The following is a 24,222-nucleotide window of genomic DNA, read 5'->3' on the forward strand; positions in this document are numbered from 1 at the left end:
CTTTATGGAGACAGAGATCGTCAGAACTGCCGATATGGGACCACTATACATATAGCTGCCATACAAACTGAACGATCGGAATCAAGTTCTTGTATGGAAAACTTTTGCATTTGACAGTGTATTTTCACACAAGTGGGCACAGGTTGTTTTCTAGGGCAACAATGTAATCTCCGAAGAATTTGTTCAGATCGGCCGAAGTTTAACGTTTTTTCTTGTTTTTAATGTTTTTTAAATTTCGGATAATCGATGTTTTTTTGATCTAAGCTGATTCTAAGCTTCATGGAAGTCGATGCAGCAAAGTTCAGAAGCGTTTGATGTGTTCAAAACGCATGTTTTGAAGCTACATCAATCAGAGTGCCAAACGTGCTTCGACCATTGCTACAAATGCATGCAAAAGTATATAGAATCCAATGGAGAATATTGAAAAAACAACAAAGTTTATTTCTAAATTAATATTTTTTTTGTTTCCTTACCCTGAAACATAAAAGGCAACCCTGGCACTATAAGATTTTTATTGACTTACTTCAAGTTGAAAACTAGACAAAAGGCGAGCTACTCGTTCAGTGAACAAATTTGCACAAGCATATTGCATACCCCTCACACATTCTTGAGCCATCGAACAATCAATTTGCTCACTATGGAAACACTAAAAGTCGTTTGCCTGTGCACGGGAACAAAAATTAATTTAAATATTTAAGTGATTATGGCTTTTAGCAGAAATTGAAATTCAAAGCAAGCGAGCAACACTTCCGCAATAACGAAATAGCCACACAAAGCGCCTGGGGTTATGCAATAGCCTTCAACCACCACAACAGTTGGTTCAATACGTAGCCACAGAACACACAAAAAATCGCACACGCAAACAAAAAATAAAAGCGGCAAAAACAACAAATAACACACTCGACCACAAGTAAATGAGATTTTTGGCCAAGCCGAACGGAAGCTGACAGCCCGACAAACGCAAAAACGACGCACCAAAACGAATCGTACAAAATTGTCAATAAAGGGCTGCCAAAGCGATAGTGTGATATTGGCAACAAGCATGTACAAACAACAAAAACCATGCCATACATGTGAGTTTACATGTGTAAAATGTTAAAACAGTTTGTATATACACATAAACATATATGTATATTTACAATATTTTAAATTTTCAAAGGCAAATGCCAGGCTACAGCAACATGTACGGCGACAACGGCGGGAGTTTGTAAATTTTTAAGCCTCAATTGCGAAGAGCCCAAAAATGTAACACATACTCACTCTCTTACTCACTCAGAACTGATGTGCGACACAAAGAAGTGACAATAATCGAAAATGAAAAAAAAGTAAAACGAATTTCAATAAATATTTTAGTATGACTGCAAAGGCTACAAAGCGATAAATGACACTGTTGAAATTGGAAAGGCGATTTAATTTCGTTTGCGGATATAGGAGGTGGAAAGGAATATTAAAAACTGTTTCCCCTTTTTGCAAGTGTGAAAATCATTGGGGATTTTCCTGCATGAATTTTGCTGACACTGACACATTTGAGGAAAAGGTAACTTCTTCTGGAATCCAATGCGTTGTGAGAGCATGCATGGCAAATGAATTTGAGCAGAGCAGCGAGCGAGGTAGCGGGGGGATAGGTACCTACACCTTTATGTATAGTAAGTAAACACGATTTTAATGCCATAAATACAAAATGTGGAAAACTGAAGGTACTTTTGCTTGCGATGAAAGGTTTTCATTTAATTTGAAGTTGAATTGGGAGATTGAATGAATTTTGGATGTCGAAAAATTGCAACGACAAACAGGTCGAGCAAAGAGCAAAAGTAATATTGAAAACTTGCCATAAATTAAATTACCATATAAATGACTTATAGGAGATTATAGACAAAATATAAATAATTTTTAATAAAATGAAAGCATAAACTACACATTTACTGAATTTTAAGCTGGTATTGATTAGTTTCCCACAAAGGGGAGTTCTCTTGATAGCACTCACTCCGTTAGTACGACCAATATGTATTAGCCTTGAGTTCGCTGCCGCTCAAGACTAGTGAAGGTACGTCTAGACTCCGTATTCCTAGCATCGGGCTATTTTATGATTAGACTGGTTTGGGTGCCTAGTCCCAACATAGCTCCGTTGGACTGTTGAGACTCAGACCAGCTCAGCAATGGTAGGCTGTGGAGTCTCAGGATCCGGAGTAAATCGAAAGAGGTCTAGGAAACTCTTCCCCTCAACAAGGTTGACCTTTCAATAGTTGTAGGAGTTCAAATTAGGCACTGTCTGATCGAGATTCATGTAGTAAGATTGAATGTCTAAAGAGATGATTGGACTGGTTTAGGTGTCTAGCCACAGCACAGCACCGTCGACATCTTGTGGTTTACTATTGGACTGTTGGACCTCAAACCAGATCAGCAAGGGTAAGCTGTGCAGTCTCAAGATTCTTTGGGTCCAGGGTAAATCGGATGAGGTCTAGGGAACTAGATCGGGTTTCACGTAGTAAGATTGAACATCTTACCGTATTATGAAAGAAGATGAGATAGAATCCTGTCAACACTTAATCCTCGAATTTCACGCTTTTGCCAGATCAAGATCATACATTTACACATAATGACGAAATAGCAAAAATAAAAATAAAACACTTTAGCAGATTTGTGATGAGTTCAGGGCGCTTTGCCGACAGCTAATAAACCACTAGGATTTTTTCGTCTGGCTTTACAAAGGATTGAACATATATGTACCGCCGTCATGCTGATGGACCAGTCATCCAACCTATATTAATTTTCAGTTTTACGCTCAATACATATGTACATTCTTTAATTTTACCGTAAACTCGCACACGACTTTAGTTCCCTAACCACTTGTCAGTTTTCTTCTTAGTTTGGGGTGAAACAATTGAAAATCACTTCAAATTCACGTGTCATTGACAGCAGTGACACTCAAGTGCCCATAGGCAATGGAGCGACCAGGAATTGAATTGCTTTCTCAGTTTAGTTTCATCCTGTTGCTGTCATTGAGTTTAGAAAAACTCCACTTGAGTTGTTCAAGTCATTGCAAAGTTGACTTGAGCAGCGTTTGGTTGCAGCATGTCGAGTACAAGCTTTCAACTTACGAGGGAATACTTATAAGGACAGGAAGAGTTTGTTTAGATACAGCGAGGAAAGCGCGTGATCTTTAAAGTGAAGCACAAAACTAATCGAAATATTAAATTTCCAAAATTTAATTGTTTTGAAACCTGATAATATAAGTATAGTGTATGGGGTATACATACTTTTTTCGTACCTAAATATTTCTCTTTTCGTGTGTTTTCCTGTTTTGAGGCTAACGATGCTGATTTTTATAGCTTTCAAAACTTTATGATGATCGCTTGAGTTTTGAACACGACTAAATGACGGAAGCGTCCTACGTACAGATACTGAAAACAAAGTTAAAGCCCCAAAGCCAAAATTAGCTTAGAATATAACTTATTAATATACTAACAGGATATACAAGGCTGGTTGCGAGTGAATATTTCGATTAAAACTCGGTAGAGCTTCTATCATGGCCTGCCTAAAGCCCTGACTTAAATCCTGTGGAGCATTTATGACTATATTTGGATAATAAGCTCGACTCATCTTCTTTTCGTTTTTTGATGGACTCCTGGGAAAATATACTTCAATCGTCAATACTAAATATTGAATCTCTACTTAGAATGTATTTGTACTATGATATGTCAAAGTGCAAAGGCATGCGTAATAAAAGTGTAGAATAACCTTTGGAAGAGCGGCCGGTCAGGCTAGACCGGTCGGCTACTTCAATCATTGATTATGTTTTTCTCGAAACATCGTTTTTAAAGTCGGTGGTCACGATTTCTCAATATTTTTTTTTATTAAGGGGTCAGTGGGGTAAACTGGCCTGTTTTTTGACAATTTTTTACAGAAATTTCTATTCAACAATAGAAATTTTTTGGCATATCATTAGATATGTCGTGGAGTGTATAAACAAATTTTTTCGGAATTTTTAGATGGCATCTGTCCAAAAAATTGCTGGGTGAATGAGATGCGTTTTTTCACGTAACCATTCACGTCCCTACTAGAATCATGAAAAAATGTTAATAAATAAAAAAGTAATTAACGTTATTTTTGTGTTTAATTTTTCCCCATTTTTTTTACATAAATTTTGTCATAACATTGTCAATAAATTATAAAAAATATAGGGACGATAGCAGGCAGGAATATTTAAAAAAAATATTAAGCAAATCGGTTGAGTAGTTCGACCGGAATCGTGTCCGCCAATCTAAAAAAGTGTGTTTTGAGAAAGACTCGTATAAAGTTTGAGGGTGCACTCCGAGCGGTCCGAACGTCGAGCGGTATTATCATTTTTGGGCCTTTTTCGAAACCTTCCAATGGTAAAGTGGGTTTCTACATTAATTCTAAGAGTATAAAGGAACAGAAAATGCCAAAAATTCATTTTTTTTTTTTTCAAAACCTTCGATTAATTGCAACCTATATTCATCTACTAACAGATAAAATTCAATTTTTTCATTATAGATGAATCCTTTATCGGTTATGCTGAACAACACAAGGAGACGTTTTTGGACGATGCCGGACGAAACCAGCTGCCAACGGCTGAAATTTTGAAATTTGTTTAAAACTTTATGGAAAATTAACAAAATTTTTTCAAATGTTGCTTTTTGATTTGCTATATAGTTGTGATAAATAAATTAAATTATTAAATAACAAAACAGAAAATGATGAAAGTAGTATTTATTTGGCTGTCAAAACCAACGTAACCCTTTAGCAGTCTATCACCAGTGGCTATGATATAGCATATAATATTTCTACTCTAGTATGGTCCCAGGTCGAGAGATGAACTCAAGCGATTATATCAGCTATCAGTGCCTGAAGCAGTATCATCAAAGACAGCTAGATCACTCAAAGAGCGCTAGATCCACAGACTTAAATCGGACATCCAAAGCAGATAGACAGACGACATGGGAGCATGGATTTCTATCTGGCACAAATACTTAGTAGACATGGATGCTTTAGAAGCCACAGATTCCACAATGACATTAGCCCGAATTGTCCGTCGCAAACAGAGTATATAGAAGACAATTACATGTATTATTTTATCGCCCTCGTTAGTCATATACAAGAAAAAAACTAAAAACCCCACTCGGTGGTAGTTTTATGGTCAAGAATTTAACGGGACTCAGTCGACTGAGAACTGGAAAGGTGCAGTCCGCATAATAAAGGAGACTTAAATGTCCTGTCCTACCCACGAAGTAATACTTAACTTCTTTGGGAGAGTCTTGAGTTGGGAGTAGGTTCGGTTTAGCGGGTTAAAATTCCGCACTCCTGCTTTCGATGCTTCCACCTACTATTATAATAGGGCGAGTTCTGTTACAAATACATGCTTCCAGTTCATCTCGAAATAAAACTTCTGGTCCTCTGAAAAGCTGCCACATATACTTTTGATAAGTTTTCATTAGTTGAAATAGTTTGCCTTAATTAAAAATTCGTTTCTTGAGGAGCGTGCAAACATTATATATACCTACCTAAGTATGGTTTTGAAAACCGCTGTGTTAAAACATTTCATTGTCAGAGCTAACAACGCCTCAATGTAGACGGCACTTCATCACAAATCAGCAGCTAAGCAAACACAGCACTATTTTAATTAAATTTTTTAAGTGCACACCACGGTGCACCGCCACAACAACTTCAAAAAACATTGCGGCTTAAGTGTGCATTTGAATTTTGTTTTAATTAAATCCCACATTTTGCATGCAACCGAGTGGCATTAGCAAAAAATTTGCGGAAATTTGCACACTTTAGTGCTTTTCAAGTGTTTTGGCTAAAATGCTGGGTTTTAGACATTAATTTGAGCGCTTAATGATGTGAACAGTTGTGCGCCGCCACTCAATTTGCCACGCCCCCACTGCAATGTAATTGACGAAATTACAGCTGTTGTTTGTTGTTGTTGGTGTTGAAATGCACTTGAATTGTTGTGCGATTGTGTGTGCGGTGTGAAGCGTCATAGATTTTCCCAAATAAATCACGTACGCACACTATTGTCGTAAATGCGTTGAGTGCTGTTGCATACTTTTAGGCGCATACCAATCACATTCACACATTTAATTTCGAGTTGATGTGTTGACGGCGGCACGTACGCGCCACAAACTGCAGGGAAATGCTGATTGTTTGCTACGCACCTAATGACTCAAACACACAAGCACACACACGCAGTCGCACAAGCACATGCACTCGCGTGAACTCACTAACAGACCAATACTTTCAATACCGAAAGCAATTGTTTGTATGTGTGTGTGCGTTTTATATTCTATTTATTTTGCTATCTTGTTGCTGTTTTTATTGTCTTTTGGCATATTTATCATCCGCTCATCGCATTCAAGCACTTCTTTGTGGCACTTACAGCTTTTTCCTTTTATTTGCCATTAAGCTTTTGCGTCATTATCACATTAAAAGTTGCTGACTATGCGGAAAATTGAAGTGAAGTTGTCTGCTGCCGTTGCACACGACCTTAACCTCGGTTTAACTCCGCTTGACTCTGGGCCGAGACGCAGCCAGTGCTGGGAAAGTACTCCACGGCTCAACTTGGAAAGCACTTCAAATTTTCATTTGCTCTACTCTACTCTCTTCTCGCCTCAGCATTTGAACTTAGTGGCGTTCAGTTTGAATTGGACTACTTGTTGTTGTTGCTAATTTATTATTGTGTGTACATGTGTATTTGTTGTTATTGCTCTTTTGGCATTTGTGCAATTTGAAATTCAATTTCTACCGAATTTCAAAGTTTTGAAAATTATGCAATAATAATTTCAATTAAATTGTCAAAGTACTCAAGTGCGCACTACACAAGTATTACGTAAGTTCAAAGGCTCACCAAATACATACCGGCACTGGTGTATATGTATGTATCTATATGCCAGAACTTGTCTATATATACTTGTATGTGTCTATGGCACTCCGTCAGTGAAGTCAAAATCGCAACGCAATCACTACCGTTAACAGTTTACTCGAAGTTTGACTGCCGTAAATGCTCTGGGCCAACGAGTTGCGAGTCGTAAAGCAATTTGAACTTTTCATTCACTTCCCAGTGAACTTAGACTAACACACACACACACACCTGTATACACACTATTCACCTGAGTTAGGCAAAATTGCTCATTTAACTTATGTGACTCCTGCTGACTGGCAATACAGAGAAACGAGAGGACTTTCATTGGCATATCCTCTGCTGCCGTTGACTTCTATTGCAGGCTTTTGAAAAGCCAATTTATATTGAAGGAAGTTTTCAATGCAAATGCTTTGGTAGAGATAACTATTGTTGCTTTTTTTGCGGGCTTGACGCAATTATAATAACAAAGCCTTCGACTATTTACTTACGCCTAAATTTGGAAACAGTTCATACTCGTATACTAACTGTTACTTCAAAGAGCCTTTAACAAAAATAGTTCCACCATCTGTGCTAGCTAACGCAATCTAATGAGTAAAATTGCAATGAATTATTGCTAAATATTTATTTGTGCATCGTACATCGTTAAATTTCTTAATAAGCCACCACATTAACCCTTAAAACTCCAGCGTCCTTCGAGTCCACCTTGGAAATCGTTTTGATTCCAATCATAATTACGTCTGCCCTGCGCATAGGCGTCGATGCTATAACTGTCGTCGTCGCTTTTAAGCAAATTGTGATTGTATTTCAAGCTGCCCTCTCGTCCTCGCTCCGTTTCCTCGTATTTTAGTTCAACTCTGCCCCTGCCTTTATCTTCCTTTGCAGATTCCTCAGAAGAAGACGGTGAACGTGCATGTCGAACTAGCAGCTCCGAAGGCTCGCCCTCCAGCCAGTTTTGGTCAGCGACAAGATAAACCGCGGCTTCGTCATTGTATGGCGCTGACCCTTCCAATAGTGGATGTGCTATGGCGATTGCGAAGAGTCCGCAAACGGCGATCATAGTAATAGATTTGGAACTAGTCATGTTGATGATTTATTTTTTAAGGGAAATCGTGCTGGAATGAACGCTTTACAAGAACTTTTAGTGTTGACTGTGCTCATTTCACAAAGCTCATCTTATTTATATACTATTCAAATAAGCAAAATCACCGAGTGTGGTTTACAAGCCTTAATCTGACGATAAGCGAACGTTGTGTATGAAAGGGGAATTTTCTAGGCAAAATTTGCCATTAGTAAAAGATTTCTGAAAGGCTTGTAGGGAGAAAAAATGTTCGGGTGAAGTGAGACATGCCAAATCGCAAAAACATAAAGGCGTTTAATATGGAGTTGTCGAGAAATTGGAACCGGTTTCACACCATCAACTATAAGGATGCTAATAATTTTATTGGGTCAAAGGAGAAAATGCAAAAGTCAGGGCAGATATCCTTCATATTTAGTGCCATAATTCTAAATGGAAAACTGCCATGCGATATTTCGCATGTCGATGTGAAATTACGTTTCTCCTCGAGAAGCTGTTCTTTTATCGAAACCTCCGACATCAGCAGGAGCTATTTCTCAAAGCAACCTAAACATATCTAAAGAAATCTTACAGATCGGACCACTATATCAAATAGCTGTCATACAAACTGAACGATCAACATCAAGTTTTTGTATGGAAACTACTACTTTATTTATGTGGAGTGTTCCAGCTTCGGTAGAACCCCAGTGTGCTAAGAAAGTGACCGATAATGGATATTTGACAAATCGGCCAAGTATTTTTTAGCAATAATGACATTCTGGGAGGAATACAAAACTTAAATAGTGAACTATTTCTCGTATTATACAAGGTGCGTTCCAAAGTAAACAGGACTAGCGCGCCCTGGTGGCACCATCTATATGTCGGCTGTTGCGTTAGAATCTGCTATCTTTATCTATCGAAATCATCATCGAAATTCATGGAAATGTAGTTGAACATCTCAAAGATATCGATTTATCCGCACAAATTGACAGACCACCAACAAATGCTCAGAATCCGTCTCATCGATCAACGCTTGCGACCGATTATTTGATCGAAAATCACATTTTAACCATTAACCGCTCTCCGTATTCTTTTGATATGACATCGTGCGACTTCTTCCTTTTCGGAAAAATGCATTTGACCATGAAAGAAAAGCGTTATGCAGACGTAGAGGCCATTCAAAAGGCATGCACCGACATAATGGCGGTCATACCGGCCAACGAGCTAAAACACTCGTTCGATATCCTTTTGAACCAAGAAGCTGTATTGAAGCAAAAGGAGACTATTTTGAATAAAATAAATAGATTTTGCCGAAAAAAACCATTTGTTCCGTTTTTTTTAAGTCCTGTTTACTTTAGAACGCATCTTGTGTATTGCACTTGTCGATTTTTCAAAAAAGTAAGTACGTAAGGGGTTACATGGGTTTATAGGTTTCAATAATTCGATTTCTTTTATTATCTAAATGAATGCTACAACACTTCTATAATATTGTCCAAAATTTTCTAATTGATCCGAGTAATAGTTTCGGAGATATAGCCTTGAGAACTTGTGCGCTCGAACGCATTTTTCTCGAAACTGTGTTCTTGAAGTCGGTTGGCAAGATTTCTCGAGAACTACTCAACCGATCTTCATACCCAGTTCCTAAGATAAAGCAGTCATTTAGATACAGAGGACCATGAAGTAATACTTAATCAGGTGGTTCCGTGGGAGTCTAGAGTTGGGGGTAGGTTAGATTTAGCGGATTAAAGTTCCGCGCTCCGACTTTTGATGCTTCCTCTACCTTAAAAAAACGTTCGGTTTTACTACAAAAATATAATTATATAAATTAGTCTGACACTTGTTACTATTCCCCTCTAATCTATCTCTAGACCTTTCATAGGCACTTAATGTTATTAGGGTCCATTTCTAAGCATTAACCTTGTGTAAATGTACTTAGTACAAAGTGTTTTGTGTAATAGTTTATAAGAGCTATTCTATAAGAGCTATTACTTCTTAGTTTTTTTGGTTTGTTAAAAGTAATACTATTCGTTAATTTAGATTGTTCGAGAATTAAGTTAAGTTAAACTCTTCGGGGATCATGTAAAACTATTCTTGTATTCGTTGACAAACACGAAGTGTGCCGATTGCGATCGTGAATTGAACTACTGGTTAACGACTTGCCTGTTTCTAGCAAATCCTTTAATTGAAATTTTAAACAAGGTCACTCAGTAATTCAATAGATGACTCAGGTAGCTGTGATCATTCGACATTGTGGGCGTAAAACTTTCATTGATTTTATTATTCACTTGTTCTTTTACAGCTACTTTTTATTTTAAACCTTGTTAATTACTCTAAATCAAAAGGATAAACAAACAAACCAATATTACGTACCTGCTAAGAGGATAAATAAATATTTACGGAAAACCCCAGAAATAAACTATCATGTCCTAATATACCTGCGTAAATGTGCTTAAAAAGCGTTGCTGCCGTGGTGAAGACGCATTCTCATACTGACCGTGAGTTATCGATTCTATGATCTCCTTCATAATAATTTGTATAATAATTTATTTTTGGAAACAATACAACACAAAAACAGTTATGCAGTCAAATCTACGGCAGACCAGCTTGCAGTACCGCATCTTCGCTTACCGTGAGGAGTTAGGCCTACGGCGTCGAAATATACCATCACTGACCAGAGCTAAAAGGGATATATCGGGGCAGCTCATAGTGGACTACATCGATCAGCTATTCCATTGTACAGAGGCTGATTTAGACGCCTTCAATCGGCAGTTGGCGCTCGTTGAGGATCAGTCGGATATTATTGAAAATATGGCCACGCAGGAGGACCGGGATTGGGATCCGAAATACAATTGGATAGATAAGGAAATCGAAACGATACTGGATGAACTTGATATATAATAATTAGTAATAAATTAATTTAATTTAATAAATTTTTATTTATTTTGTACTCTGTTAAATATACCGACATAATATTTTCATAAATTGTAATCCAATAGATAATTTTTTTAAAACCAACAAACAACCGATCTTCATAACATTTTACGCAGGTCTTTGAGATATAATTCGTAAAGACTTGGACGAAGAATTTTTTTCGATGACAACTATTTGAAAAAAGGCATGGAATTTTCAAAGAAATTTTAATTTTTTTGTTAAAATATCTGCCAAAAACCAATTTTTAGTTATTTTCTCTTCGTCTAAGTCCTAAGTTTAGGTTTTAACTAAAACACGTATTTTTTAACTTTAGATGATCCTGTAAGGAGTCATCTTGCCAATGCAGGCGCATCTGTTTTCTAAGAGGTCACTGGATATAGCGTCGCAATGGCTGATTTACATTTTTTTTTTACAAAAATTTCAGAATTCTTTTGTTAGTAGTGTATGTTTGTAGCAATAAAAAATTTTAACTGAATATTTCCTTTTTTATGTGCGACACAAATAGTTGGAAAGTCTGTTTTTTACCCGAGGAAAGCCAAGTAACCCCTTAAAAAAGTGCTCACAACAGATATTTTGCCAAAATGTAATAATACAAATAAATCTTCATGGCAAATATAAATATATATATAGCAATATATGTGAATCACCGTACGAAAAAAGAATTATATAGAATCGCTTTGCTGCTGCTTATTAAAAAATCAAAAAATATACCTCCGTACGTGCTCTTATGCATATGAAGCGAGGTGTCAGAATCAATGACAAAGGCTTATCAGTAGCGGGCTAAGCTGTGTCGGTAAATCCCAATAGGAGATTTTAAAATCAAAACAAAAATAAACAAGACCAAATCACCCCAAACCCCAAAGAGCTATAAATACAACGAACAACGTCGAAACAGCACAGTTCTCTTGCATAACTCAAACGCATTCAAATAAAGAATATACGAAAAGCTCAGTAGCATAAAATGAAAAAAATGACTAGCTCCACTTTAACTATTATCGTCGCCTTATGCGGACTTTTCGCAATCGCCATTGCACATCCACTATTGGAAGAGTCAGCGCCATACAATGACGAAGCCGCGGTTTATCTTGTCGCTGACCAAAACTGGCTGGAGGGCGAGCCTTCGGAGCTCCTAGTGCGTCATGCGCGTTCACCGTCTTCTTCTGAGGAATCTGCAAAGGAAGATAAAGGCAGGGGCAGAGTTGAACTAAAATACGAGGAAACGGAGCGAGGACGAGAGGGCAGCTTGAAATACAATCACAATTTGTTGAAAAGCGACGACGACAGTTACAGCATCGACGCCTATGCGCAGGGCAGACGTAATTATGATTGGAATCAAAACGATTTCCAAGGTGGACTCGAAGGACGCTGGAGTTTTAAGGGTTAAACGCCATAAACGAAAATTAATAATAAATGAATAAATATGTATATGCAAAGGTCTTATTAACCACTTATATTTTGATTAAAAATGATATTTATGCAATAAAAAAAATAATAAAAATTTTAGTTATCTATAATTGTCTTGGATTCTCGCTATCTTTGTATGCTGCTCTCTTGTCAAGAAAAGTTACATATTATATAAAGCAACAGCAAGTAATTGAGCCTAATTCTTACAAGTGAGCATCCGGATACCTCATTAAAGTAATATAATCGCTGTCTTGAATGAATGAACCAAAAATCTATTATAATAGTTCATAAAAAACAAGAGGTTACTAAACATTTTTTGACATGGAAAAACTATATCTTCCACAAGAAGGCAAAGTAGTGGAATTGGGAATCTGTCTATGAACAGGCTAGCACAGGGTTGCACCAAGAGTGCCTCCTATTTGCTTGAACATCTCGAATAGTTTGTGCCATTGATCACTCTCCACAGCTTGGCGATTTGAACACAGCTTATATTTGACCGCTAAATTTTACTGAACGGTAACTTTCCGAACTTACAAAATGGATTATTCTTAGTTCAGCGTTTTGAAATTGCTAGTCGCAGTACTCCAAAGTATCTTAAAGCAAATATATGGTGTTAGCTGAGCAAGGTGCAAGTTTTTCACGCTTTAGTTGCTGCAAATGGCTGCCAACATTGTCGGGTTCTTTAGTGGGCTTTCCGATATGTATCTGCGATTTTAAAGAATGTTCTGTGCGTTGCTTTGTGGCGTTTGTTTGAGGATTGCACACAAGAACAAATATTGAACGAAACAAAGGATTAGCGAAGAAAACAATGGAAACGCGTACAATGTAAAGAAAACTTGTTCATTTGAAAAAGAAAACGGAAAATATGCTTCGGCAAAGGTAGCAAAAATAGCAGCTGAAGCTAGTGGGTTGAATTAACAATTTTTTATACGACTTTAAACCGTAAAGGTTAGGTTAGGTTTATGGGGTGATATTCGTGAGACTAATCCCATTTGGACTGCTAGAGGCGCTTGGTCGTTGTAATGATCAGAACTCCTAAGTACGGAACAAAAAGACTGTTGTAAGTCTACAAAGCATCTAGAGTCAGTCACAAAATTATTAAGCCTATTCGACGAGTTCGTAAAAAGTATAGCAACCAAAATGGTTCAACCTTAGTCTGGCAAAAGCTGGGCAGTGAAGAAAAAGCGGTCTGGATGTATCCACCCTCATCTTCCTCCCGGCTATTTCCTGCAACAAGTTGCGTCCTCCAAAATGTAGTGGGTGTAGCTTCATGCCGAGAGTGCTATGAAGCAATGTCCAGTTAGTACACCTATCATTGCAGCTATGAGCTAGTATCTCCATGGGTCTTTTGCGTTCCACTCTGGGCCAGAAGGCTCTCGCAACCACATAAGTCCTGGTTGCTGATTAACGCTTCTGAGCTCCCGTGGCCCATAGATATACGAGCTTGTCTAAGACTTCAAAAAACATGAATTTTTCTCAAATTCAATTTATAGAACGGTATAGTGTCGAAGCATTCAGGTCTGCTCAGTAAAGCAAAAAAAAATTCCAAAAGTTTTAAATTTTTTTTTCAAAACTTTTATTTTTTTCCAAAATTTTTAAAATTAATTTTTGTTTTGAAAATATTATTTTTAATTTTTTTAAGACAAAACAATTTTTACAACAGTTTTCAATGTTTTCCAAATTTTTTAAATTTTTTCAAAACTTTTAAATTCTTTCCAAAATTTTTATATTTTTTTACCAACCATAACATATAATAGCACCTCCAACTTCGTTGTTTTACCCAAAACTTTCCCTGCCGGGTCGCATCATTCGCCTAGAACTATAGCAAAAGCCTCTATACCCACGCATAGGAATAGTTGAACGCGGTCAGTGACAAACTGCAACACCTGCCGCCTTGCAACTGACAGGTTTTTGCTCTAAGCCGACACTGCCACCGCCATGCCGCCTACCTGCTTGCCTGCCTTCCGCCTGCCAGTCACTTTTGATTGCTTTGCACTTCAACTATGACACTTTGGGCATATTGCTCGGCAACTGCAGCGACAGCATAAAATACAATTTCTTTCCGCTTTTTTGATTTCACACCAAAGCACGCGTGCGGACATATGCTCCTGCACATGCAATGGCATACGCTTGCTCATTCGCCAAACTACTAGTGCACTTATGGGGAAAAATTGCTGACGCCACTCGACTGCGCCAACACAGGAAAATAAAAGAAAGCAAGTTAAGAAAATTTGCAAATCAGTGTGACGCGAACATGTGTGTGTGTGTGTGTGTGTAGGTGTATATGTGGCCAGGTCGTTTGTAAACGGCGCCAACTTGCCTTGAGGGTGGTCATTAAATGGTCGACAAGCACACACGCACGATCGCTACTGCAAAGTGAGGCGATGAAAGGATTCGACAAACATCACATTCACCCATACGCGGTGGCTCTTATGCCACCTAAAATATGTATTTATGCATAAGCTTAGGCAAAGACGCAAACAGTGCACAATGACCCGCCTTTAGCACACGGGACCCGGGCCCTTTGGTTGCTGCTGCTGTTTGGAAAAGCAAAATTTATGTATGTGTATGTGATATGGTTGTATGGTCGTCGCTCTACCTAATGGTGTGCAGGTGTTAATGTCGCCATTAAAACATGTTACGTTTACCGTTGCGTTCCTGTGAGAGGCTTAAAATTTAAACGACTTTCTAGCAATTTTTACTTGTATGCCAGAGTTGAAGGCATTTACAAAGAAATAATAAATAATATTATAATCAAACTACTTCATTGAAATGGGGAAAAAATAATTAAAAGAAATTTAAGTATTATCTTTTTTTTTTTGACTTCCACGTCACTGTTGACGTGACTTCGAAGTCGAAGTAATTTCGTCTATCTTGGAAGCAGTATTAACAGCAACAACAACATCAACTTCGAAATCCAATTACTCTTGCCAACAGGTGCTACTTCAAACTGAGTGGGCAATTGAGAAGTAAAGTCCTCTCTCGACGAACAAAAACCAAACTGCATGAATTACTCATTATTCCCATCCTGCTGTATGGTACATAGGAAGACCTCGACTCCATTGGAAAAAAACAGGTGGAGAAGGACCTGGCTTAAAATTTTAGAAAGCGTTGTCTACGACAATGAAGAAGAAGAACTTTGACTGACAGCTATATCTTGTATTGATTCGATTTGAACAATATGTTCGGAAGTTGTAGCATTCTCTTTGACAAATACATATCCATGCGAACTTTCGTGAAATAATCTTTTTAAATAAAGATGTTTTTCATATAAGGACTTGAGTTGGGTCAGATGTGTGGCAGGCAGGCTGTGTGGATGCTTCGGATAATATGCTGTGTCAAATTTGGAAAAGAAATCTTTTCATGTTCAAAACGTGCTTTTACCAACACTTAATACTAACTATATCTTTCGACCGTAGATATTAACGATGAAACACTCGAAGGAAGACCAGAATGTTCTAAAGACATCAGCTCGATTAATGGTATTTACCTTGACTTCCGTAAATAGTATAGCTATTAACATAAAAACATGTACAATCTACTGAAAACTAATATGATATAACATAGTTATTCCAAAACGAATTGATAAAATGTATTCAAAATTCTTTCTACTTAAAAAATGACTAGCAAGGCAAATTCACGTGGTAATGCGTGATAGGTGATGGGTAAACGTACCCAGGCTTCCAGATGATTTCTGATCTCTTACCACCCAGTTCCTAAGATAAAGCAGTCATTTAGATACAGAGGCCCATGAAGTAGGTCCAGAATTTTCAAAAAATCGATTCGTTTTATAGGTTATTATTCTTTATAGTTTTAGGCGTGTTTCTGTGAAAGTCGATTGTAAAAATTCCCCATAGATACAAAGTTATGGTAGAAAATCAGACCGACCTACGAGAGTTTAATGCACAGCTGTCCTTCCTTTGAGGCACATGAAAGTTTAAACGCGTTTTTCTCGAAACTACTTTTCCCGACACGGTCTGCAGGGTAACTCATACAGTTTTCAACATTTTTTGATGCGATTTTTTTTTTTAATATTCGAAAATGTTTTCTCTATAGTCTGTCGAGCCGGATTTTCGATATTTTTATTAAAAAAATTTATAAACATAATTAAAGTGTGACATTTATCACGTAAAACGCATACTTTTTTTCTAAATTCCGTAAATTGGAAAATTTTTGGAAATTAAAAAATTCGGCTCGACAGACTATAACTACAACTTCATTTTACAAGAATTTTTTTTTTTATTTTTACAGATCCATCAACATTTCAAGAATAAATGATGCAGACCGTGGAGCAACTTTTATTCACTGTACTTTGGGTCACGTGATATTTTATGTGCTAATTTTTGCAAAGAAAAATTAAAATACATTTTTTTAAAAACTCTAAGAACCAATAAACATTGTATAAAATTTCTTTATATTTATTTCTATTGTTATCCCTTCTTTTAGCGCATTTTTGGTGCTGCTGGGCGTATGTATGTAGTTCCGTGGGAGCCTAGAGTTGGTGGTAGGTTAGATTTAGCGGATTAAAGTTCCGCGCTCCGACTTTTGATGCTTCCCTCTACCTTAAAAACCCGTTCGGTTTTACTTCAAAAATATAATTCTATAAATTAGTCTGACACTTGTTACTATTCCCCTCTAATCTATCTCTAGATCTTTCATAGTCACTTAATGTTATTATGGTCCATTTCTAAGCATTAGCCTTGTGTAAATGTACTTAGTACAAAGTGTTTTGTGTAATAGTTTATAAGAGCCATTACTTCTCAGTTTTTTTGGTTTGTTAAAAGTATTCGTTAATTTAGATTGTTCCAGAATTAAGTTAAGTTAAACTCTTCGGGGATCATGTAAAACTATTCTTGTATTCGTTGACAAACACGAAGTGTGCCGATTGCGATCGTGAATTGAACTACTGGTTAACGACTTGCCTGTTTCTAGCAAATCCTTTAATTGAAATTTTAAACAAGGTCACTCAGTAATTCAATAGATGACTCAGGTAGCTGTGATCATTACACATTGTGGGCGTAAAGCTTTCATGGATTTTATTATTCATTTGTTCTTTTACAGCTACTTTTTATTGTATCCCTTGTTAATTACTCAAAATCAAAAGGATAAACAAACAAACTAATATTACGTACCTGCTAAGAGGATAAATAAATATTTACGGAAAATCCCAGAAATAAACTATCATGTCCTAATATACCTGAGTAAATGTGCTTAAAAAGCGTTGCTGCCGTGGTGAAGACGCATTCTCATACTGACCGTGAGTTATCGATTCTATGATCTCCTTCATAATAATTTGTTTAATAATTTATTTTTCGAAACAACACAACACAAAAACAGTTATGCAGTCAAATCCACCGCAGACCAGCTTACAGTACCGCATCTTCGCTTACCGTGAGGAGTTGGGCCTACGGCGTCGAAATATACCATCACTGACCAGAGCTAAAAGGGAGATATCGGGGCAGCTTATAGTGGACTACATCGATCAGCTATTCCATTGTACTGAGGCTGATTTAGACGCCTTCAATCGGCAGTTGGCGCTCGTTGAGGATCAGTCGGTTATTATTGAAAATATGGCCACACAGGAGGACCGGGATTGGAATCCCAAATACAATTGGATAGATAAGGAAATAGAGACGATACTGGATGAATTTGATATATAATAATTAGTAATAAATTAATTTGATTTAATAAATTTTTATTTATTTTGTACTCCGTTAAATATACCGACATAATATTTTCATAAATTGTAATCCAATAGATAATTTTTTTAAAACAAACAAAAAAACTTGGTATAATAAAGCACATTAGAAAAGAAAAATAAAATAACAAAAATGAAAACAAAAACGACTTACGGGTAATCTAAAGTGTGGAAAAATCATTCATATAAATAGTTTATTTAAATATCAATATAATAGTGCTGAAGAAAAAAGATCTACATCTTTCATATTAACATAACCTTAAAATATACATGTAAAAGTTTCAAATAACAAAGTTTATTATTTTTATGTTGTGCAAAATTTTCTTTTCTTTCGCAAAATTTGTTGTGAAGTAGTCATATTTTTTATATTTTTGAATTAGCAGTGGAAAAGTACCCTATTTTTTAGCAAAACTTCTCAAGTTTTTGGGTGGAAAATCTATCTTTCTATATAGAAGTTGCTGAAGCCCGTGAATTCATGAAAAAGACTTAATGGTAATGATTGAATGAATTACACTCATATAAACTTCAAAAAATCATGTCATACAAAAATGGTCGTGTAAATTTGCTCGGCGACCAAAAACCAGGACGCCCAGAAACTAGTAATCGTCCTGAAGTAGTGGAAAAAGTCCATGAATTATTGGTATTGATGCAATTTTACTACGAAAATTCTCGGCTGTGGGGCTAAATACATGTAAAAACAGTATTTGGAGAATTTTAACAGATGATTTGGTAATAAGAAAGGCCTGTGTGCGTTTTCTTTTACATGAATTAAATGGAGTACACTAAAGTTAACGAGTTTTTGACAGAAAAACGGTGGCTCATACCAACCACCCTCCGTATTCGATTGATCTTTCACCACGGGACTATATTCAATTCCCAAAAGTGAAACATGAAAGAAACATTTTATGATGGTTAATTCTGGTCATTTCAAGCAACAATAACCGAAGTGCTGAAGATTATTAGCATAGATGATAAAACTCTTGAAAACTTTCAGAAACCATAATTAAAAAATAAGGAAGAACTAATTCGGGTATAACCGCACATTTCATACTCTTGCAACTTGTAAGAATTAAAGCCTTCAGGTATATAAGACTTGTTAGTTAAATGGGGTTTAGGGCGAGTTTTTACCCGATTTTATTTTATTGGCTGATATATGCGGTACAATTTCTGAAAGTTCGAAAATCGTTGTATAAGGTATATACTTATATGGGAGCAAAAGGAAGTATTGACACGATTCAATCCATTTTTGAGATAAAGATTTTCCATTATCAGATTAAGCTGAACTTCAATTATACAAATATATTTCACATGTTGAGCAATATTTTCGATAAGGAATGAATTATAGGTACTATAGTCCACTTATTCGGTACCTTGAACGGTTTTGGTTCGATTTGAACAATTTTTGGTTATAAGGTAGTACACCTCAACTGCACTATTCATGCTAAGTTTTATCCTGATATATTATTTGGTTCTTAATCGCGCGGATCTCAAGCTATGTGATCTCACGGTGTGATTTGGGCAGTATTTGGATTACGCGAATTTTGTTGATGTAGCTTTAGAGGTTTAGGAGATATACATTGAACATATTAGAGGAGGGTACGTGGATCCTCTATGCCAAATTAATGCTTTTTGTCTAGATTTAGTGTTTAGTTATCGTACTTTATAAACGAACTCGATCTTAATTTCTAGCCAAGGAACTCATACTAAGTTTCATCAACATATCTAAATTTTTACTCAAGTCACCCGGAATTCAACTTGTCACGTCTTTAGTTTTTAGAAGATACAGCCATGGACACATAAAATAGCACACATCTGAATCCCATATTAATTCTAATTTTTTTTAATCCTAAAGTAGCTGAACAATAAAAAAATTTGGTATGTATCTACTTGTCACTGTTATGAGGTTCATTTCCCTGCATAAAAAATACTGTTTATTTTTACTAAATTTTGTACGCGGCAATTTTATTGCGTATAGTGTTGATTTGAGGTGGACACATAAATAGCACATTTTTAAGTTCGTACTTTTTTTTAATTTTGTGTGAGGTTCTCGCATATTTTTAGTTTAATTCTGCGAATATATAATTATTTCATCGATATTTCGTTTAAAATGAGAAGGAAAAAAAACATTCCACCCGAAAAAGGGAGTCCTTATATCCATATGAGCAAAAAAGGAAAAGAATCCTGTCAAAATTGCTAAATTAATATATTGCTCTCCAAAAATGTTATAAAATGCTCTTTATGCAACAAAACAGACCCACCTTGTGTCAATAAAAAAGATACCAAGAAAACCAAGACCACGTAAAACCGATAATAGTGTCGACAAATACATGAGTACGGAAGAGCAAAAGCGGATCCTTTTAAGTCAAACAATAGAAATTATGATCGAAATTAATGACGAATATGGTGTGGACGTGTCCAAAAAGCTTGTAGGAAGACGACTCAACTTATCTCAACTTTTTGGACAAATACCAGCAAGAAACCACTCCTGTCAAAACGCCACATCAAAATTCGACTGGCATTTGGAAAAGCCCACGGAGACAAACCAGCACAATTTTGGAAAAGAACGTGTTTTTGAGCGACAAAACCAAGATAAATAGGAAGGTTCCAGTTGGAAAATCATTTTTTACGTCGTCCACAAGGTCAATCCCTTAAACCTAGGTATACCAAAAAAACCATTAAGCATGGATTTGGAAGTATCATGGTCCGGGGCGTGCTTTCATGGCATGGCATCGTGCCAATTGTTCGAATAAAAGGTAAAAATGGACCAGTTTTAGTATTTGGACATATTGAAAAATAAAATGTATTTCAAATCCATGCCCATAAAACTGGACATTTATGCAAGACAATGATCCGAAACTCACCACAAAGGTAGTAAAGTATGGTCCCGGCAATAAAAAATTTAAAATTTATGAGTGGCCTGCGCAAAACCCAAACCTGAAACCAATAGAAATTTATGAATTGATATAAAGTTCAAAATAGCAAGCAAAAAATTCAAAAATTTTGATAATTTATGGGCTGGAATTGAGGAGCCTTGGTATTCAATCCCAAAGGAACGATATCAGGAACTGGTGGGACAGCATGCAGAAAAGATGTGAGCGGATGCTTAAAAATGATGGATATAGTACAAAATACTAACGAAATGAACAATCTTTTGCAATTTTTTTAATAATTTTTTATAAATTTTTGTAGGCTTTTTTTAAACCCTTTTCAGATTGTGCTATTTATGTGTCCAAGCTGTCATATAGGATATTGGTGTTTTCGTCTTTTTTTGGCGATAATAAAATATTTATTGTTTCAGTGTTATAGTTATATTAAAGTGAATAATTTTAAAATAAAACGCATTCCTCTTTAAATCCGTAAGTGATATAAACCTAAAGAATAAATAAATGTTTTCTTATTTGATGACCAAGTGTGCTATTTATGTGTCCATGGCTGTATATACAATCGTTAGGTGAACAAAACTATTATAGTATAAAAAATTCACTGGGCAACTGACACGCTTACGGTTTGATGGTAGAAAATGTTGCACTATAGCCCAATTAGAAGGCAACACTTTGAGAAAACAACAACCCGAGCCCGAATGAGTCTAATGGAGTCGGCAGTTATAACGAATGTGGGATTGGAATTCGCACGATAAAGCATGCCCAAATACATCTGTTTACGGTACTTTTTGAAACAAAAAAAAACATTCGCTTGATCGGGACGAGTCGAGCAAGAACGCATTTAATAGCCATATTATAAACCAAAAACATTCGAACGGACGCGAGAGAGATGTCGATCTCTCTTGCCATCTCTCTGACGACTTTCAAGTACCACATCCTTCACTTTTTTAAATTATCATAAATTGAAGTGATAGAAGGTTGTCCAGAACATCGTTGAGGACTTTGTACCACTCGTAGGTTTGTATTTTTGATAAAACTGAATCAGATTTAGCCTTTAGCACGAAATTTGGTTAGAAATAAAAAAATTGACAGAAATTCTTGTTCGACATTTTTATTCATTGTAAAAATCGTAACACACTACTGAGGTGTATCGATATAACTGGTTGACAGATTGCGCTCATATTTGGCATAGTAATTAAGGGCAGTCGTAACAGCTAAACAAAATATTTTTTTTTTAAATCATTTATCTATCTTATTATCATTACAGTTTACGGCTGCTTTTTTGAAACAATGCATATTAAAAATTCACGACTGTTGCTTAATGCGCGTTAAAAACAACCTATTATATCAGCAAATGTGTGCAGCTTTATAATTTAACCGAATTCCGTTATGCAAACGCTAGAGGACAAACAAACTGTATGCAATCACCACACACTCATAAATAAAACGCATGCCACACATACTGCAGAGAAGGTGCATTAATAAAATTTGCACAGCATGCCTGGATGCCTGCCATGAATTGGTTAGGTGCATAGGTGAAGTTGGCGAGGGCGGCGCTGTCGAAAGCCAACGTGTGTCGAGCGAGTGACCTGAACACCGGTGGCAAATGGTAGCTGCAGCATGCAAAATGCAGTGAGATCCGAAAATAGTGAAACCGTTAACTGTCTGACGATGTGTGTTAGCGGCTGACGCCCAGTGAACTATACAAATATGAGTATATGTCGCTAATGCGCCTGAAACTATACCACACCGGCGTTCAGGTTTATGTTATGATGAGGGTTATGTGTGCTCTAAGCAAAGCAGTGTGTTGAAAATCGCGCTAATGCTTGTTAAAATTTCATGCGCTAACCGTGTTTGTTTGCATGAGTGTGACCGTTGCGCTGGTAAAGCTTCCCAGCAGCATCGGATTAAATGAAGTTAAAATTGGGTGATGGTCGCAGGTATATCGCGCCCTTACCTCTCGTTTACTGTGAGTCGCACTACAGAGGCGAACGACATTTAAGCTTAGCGCTGTCGTAGATTGCGAGTAAAGTTGAAACGGAGATGAGAAGTGCGCAAAACGTGTGTGAAAAGGCAGAGTTGGAGTTGTGGCATTGTTCCTGGTCATTAGTTGCATGCTCGACGTATTTTATGGAACCATATACAAGCCGAAAAAACATTTTTCGATCATTTTCTGTTATTTTCGAAAATAACACCAAACTGGTATTTTCACACAAAGAGCATGCCAGAAAGAGCGGAAGGACCCACAGCGACAACGGTGGACTAATGTAATTGAAAAGTGGAAGCCAAACAGAAAAAAAGGAAAATTTGCGCAAATATTGCAGTTATATATGTTTGTGTATATACTATGTGTGCTTTTGTCAAACGAATTTTTATATAACAGAATTATATTTCCGTTTTGGCAAAAAATTCTGAGTGGAATTCGCTGGGGAGCCGGCAACACTTACAAAATTTTTCATAAGCTGTACCTGAGCAAAAGCGCTACTCTATTGGCAGCAGTGTGTTGCCAACAATTTGTCAAATACAAAAATAACTGCACTACAGTAAAACGTTGTTTTTCTTACATTTTGAATTGCAATTTCAATCAAATGGTGACAATGTGTACGTCAGAAGCAGTCTGCTCTTTTTTGAAACGTTTGAATATTTCAGCTTTTGTCCAATTTCCACGCTTATTGTAACATTCCCTGTCGATCACTTCCATCAGCGAGTATGTCAGAAGCAATCAGAAACAATTTTGATAAATATTTAATAAAAAATAACAAAAATAAGTAATAACAACGCTGAAGTGTTTATGTCAGCAAATTTAAATTTAACGAAGTCAGAATTGGTTGGGAGCGTGTAATATTTTACTTTTTAGGAGAGCTTTTATATTATTTAAGACTTTCAATTATTTTAATAGAAAAATAAAATAAAATTATAAAAAAAAGTTTCAAATTTATCAAACGAATTTTTTTATTGCAATTATTTGTTTAGTAAACTAAGCGGGTCAGAGTAGGGCCATACAGATCCAGGTGACTATTAAGTATTCGATGTGAAGAAATTCACTTTTCAGACTACAAAGAGTGTGGAAATCCAACGCTTAAGGGTTAGGCCAGACTAGAAGTAAAGCTTTGACAGTGTTCTGGAACTTGCTTTCTATAAAGCTTTATTAAGCACAGCAAATCAATTGAAAAGACCTCAGTCTACCATAGTAAAGCACGTTTTTTTTTTTGTTATTCAACATCGTTCCCTTCAAGGGTGATACACTGATTAAAGCAGCGACCCTCCAACTTTTCGTTACCATTTCTGCAGCACTAATTTTCCTTTGCTTTGAGTAGGGCCACTTATGTGTCAGCCCGTACCAATTGACCTGTTATATTTGAGTCGATCTGAA

At 36.5% G+C, this 24,222-nt stretch overlaps 3 protein-coding genes across 5 annotated transcripts in view; 1 reads left to right on the plus strand and 2 right to left on the minus strand.

Moving 5' to 3' along the window:
• Positions 1-24,222, minus strand: part of LOC105227140 (cyclin-dependent kinase 14) — a 335,072-nt gene that overhangs the window by 128,129 nt on the left and 182,721 nt on the right. The window lies entirely within an intron of this gene.
• On the minus strand, positions 7,488-8,038 carry LOC109579603 (uncharacterized). The gene has a single exon (XM_019990625.2). The coding sequence runs from the start codon at positions 7,959-7,961 to the stop codon at positions 7,548-7,550; it is 414 nt and encodes a 137-aa protein (XP_019846184.2). The 5' UTR covers positions 7,962-8,038; the 3' UTR covers positions 7,488-7,547.
• On the plus strand, positions 11,758-12,379 carry LOC105227139 (uncharacterized). The gene has a single exon (XM_011206348.4). The coding sequence runs from the start codon at positions 11,827-11,829 to the stop codon at positions 12,247-12,249; it is 423 nt and encodes a 140-aa protein (XP_011204650.2). The 5' UTR covers positions 11,758-11,826; the 3' UTR covers positions 12,250-12,379.

Source organism: Bactrocera dorsalis, chromosome 5, assembly GCF_023373825.1.
Source record: "Bactrocera dorsalis isolate Fly_Bdor chromosome 5, ASM2337382v1, whole genome shotgun sequence".
Classification (NCBI taxonomy): domain Eukaryota; kingdom Metazoa; phylum Arthropoda; class Insecta; order Diptera; family Tephritidae; genus Bactrocera; species Bactrocera dorsalis.

Coding starts and splice junctions, on each gene's coding strand:
- LOC109579603 (XM_019990625.2), bottom strand. CDS start 7,961: ATGACTAGTTCCAAATCTATTACTATGATCGCCGTTTGCGGACTCTTC.
- LOC105227139 (XM_011206348.4), top strand. CDS start 11,827: ATGAAAAAAATGACTAGCTCCACTTTAACTATTATCGTCGCCTTATGC.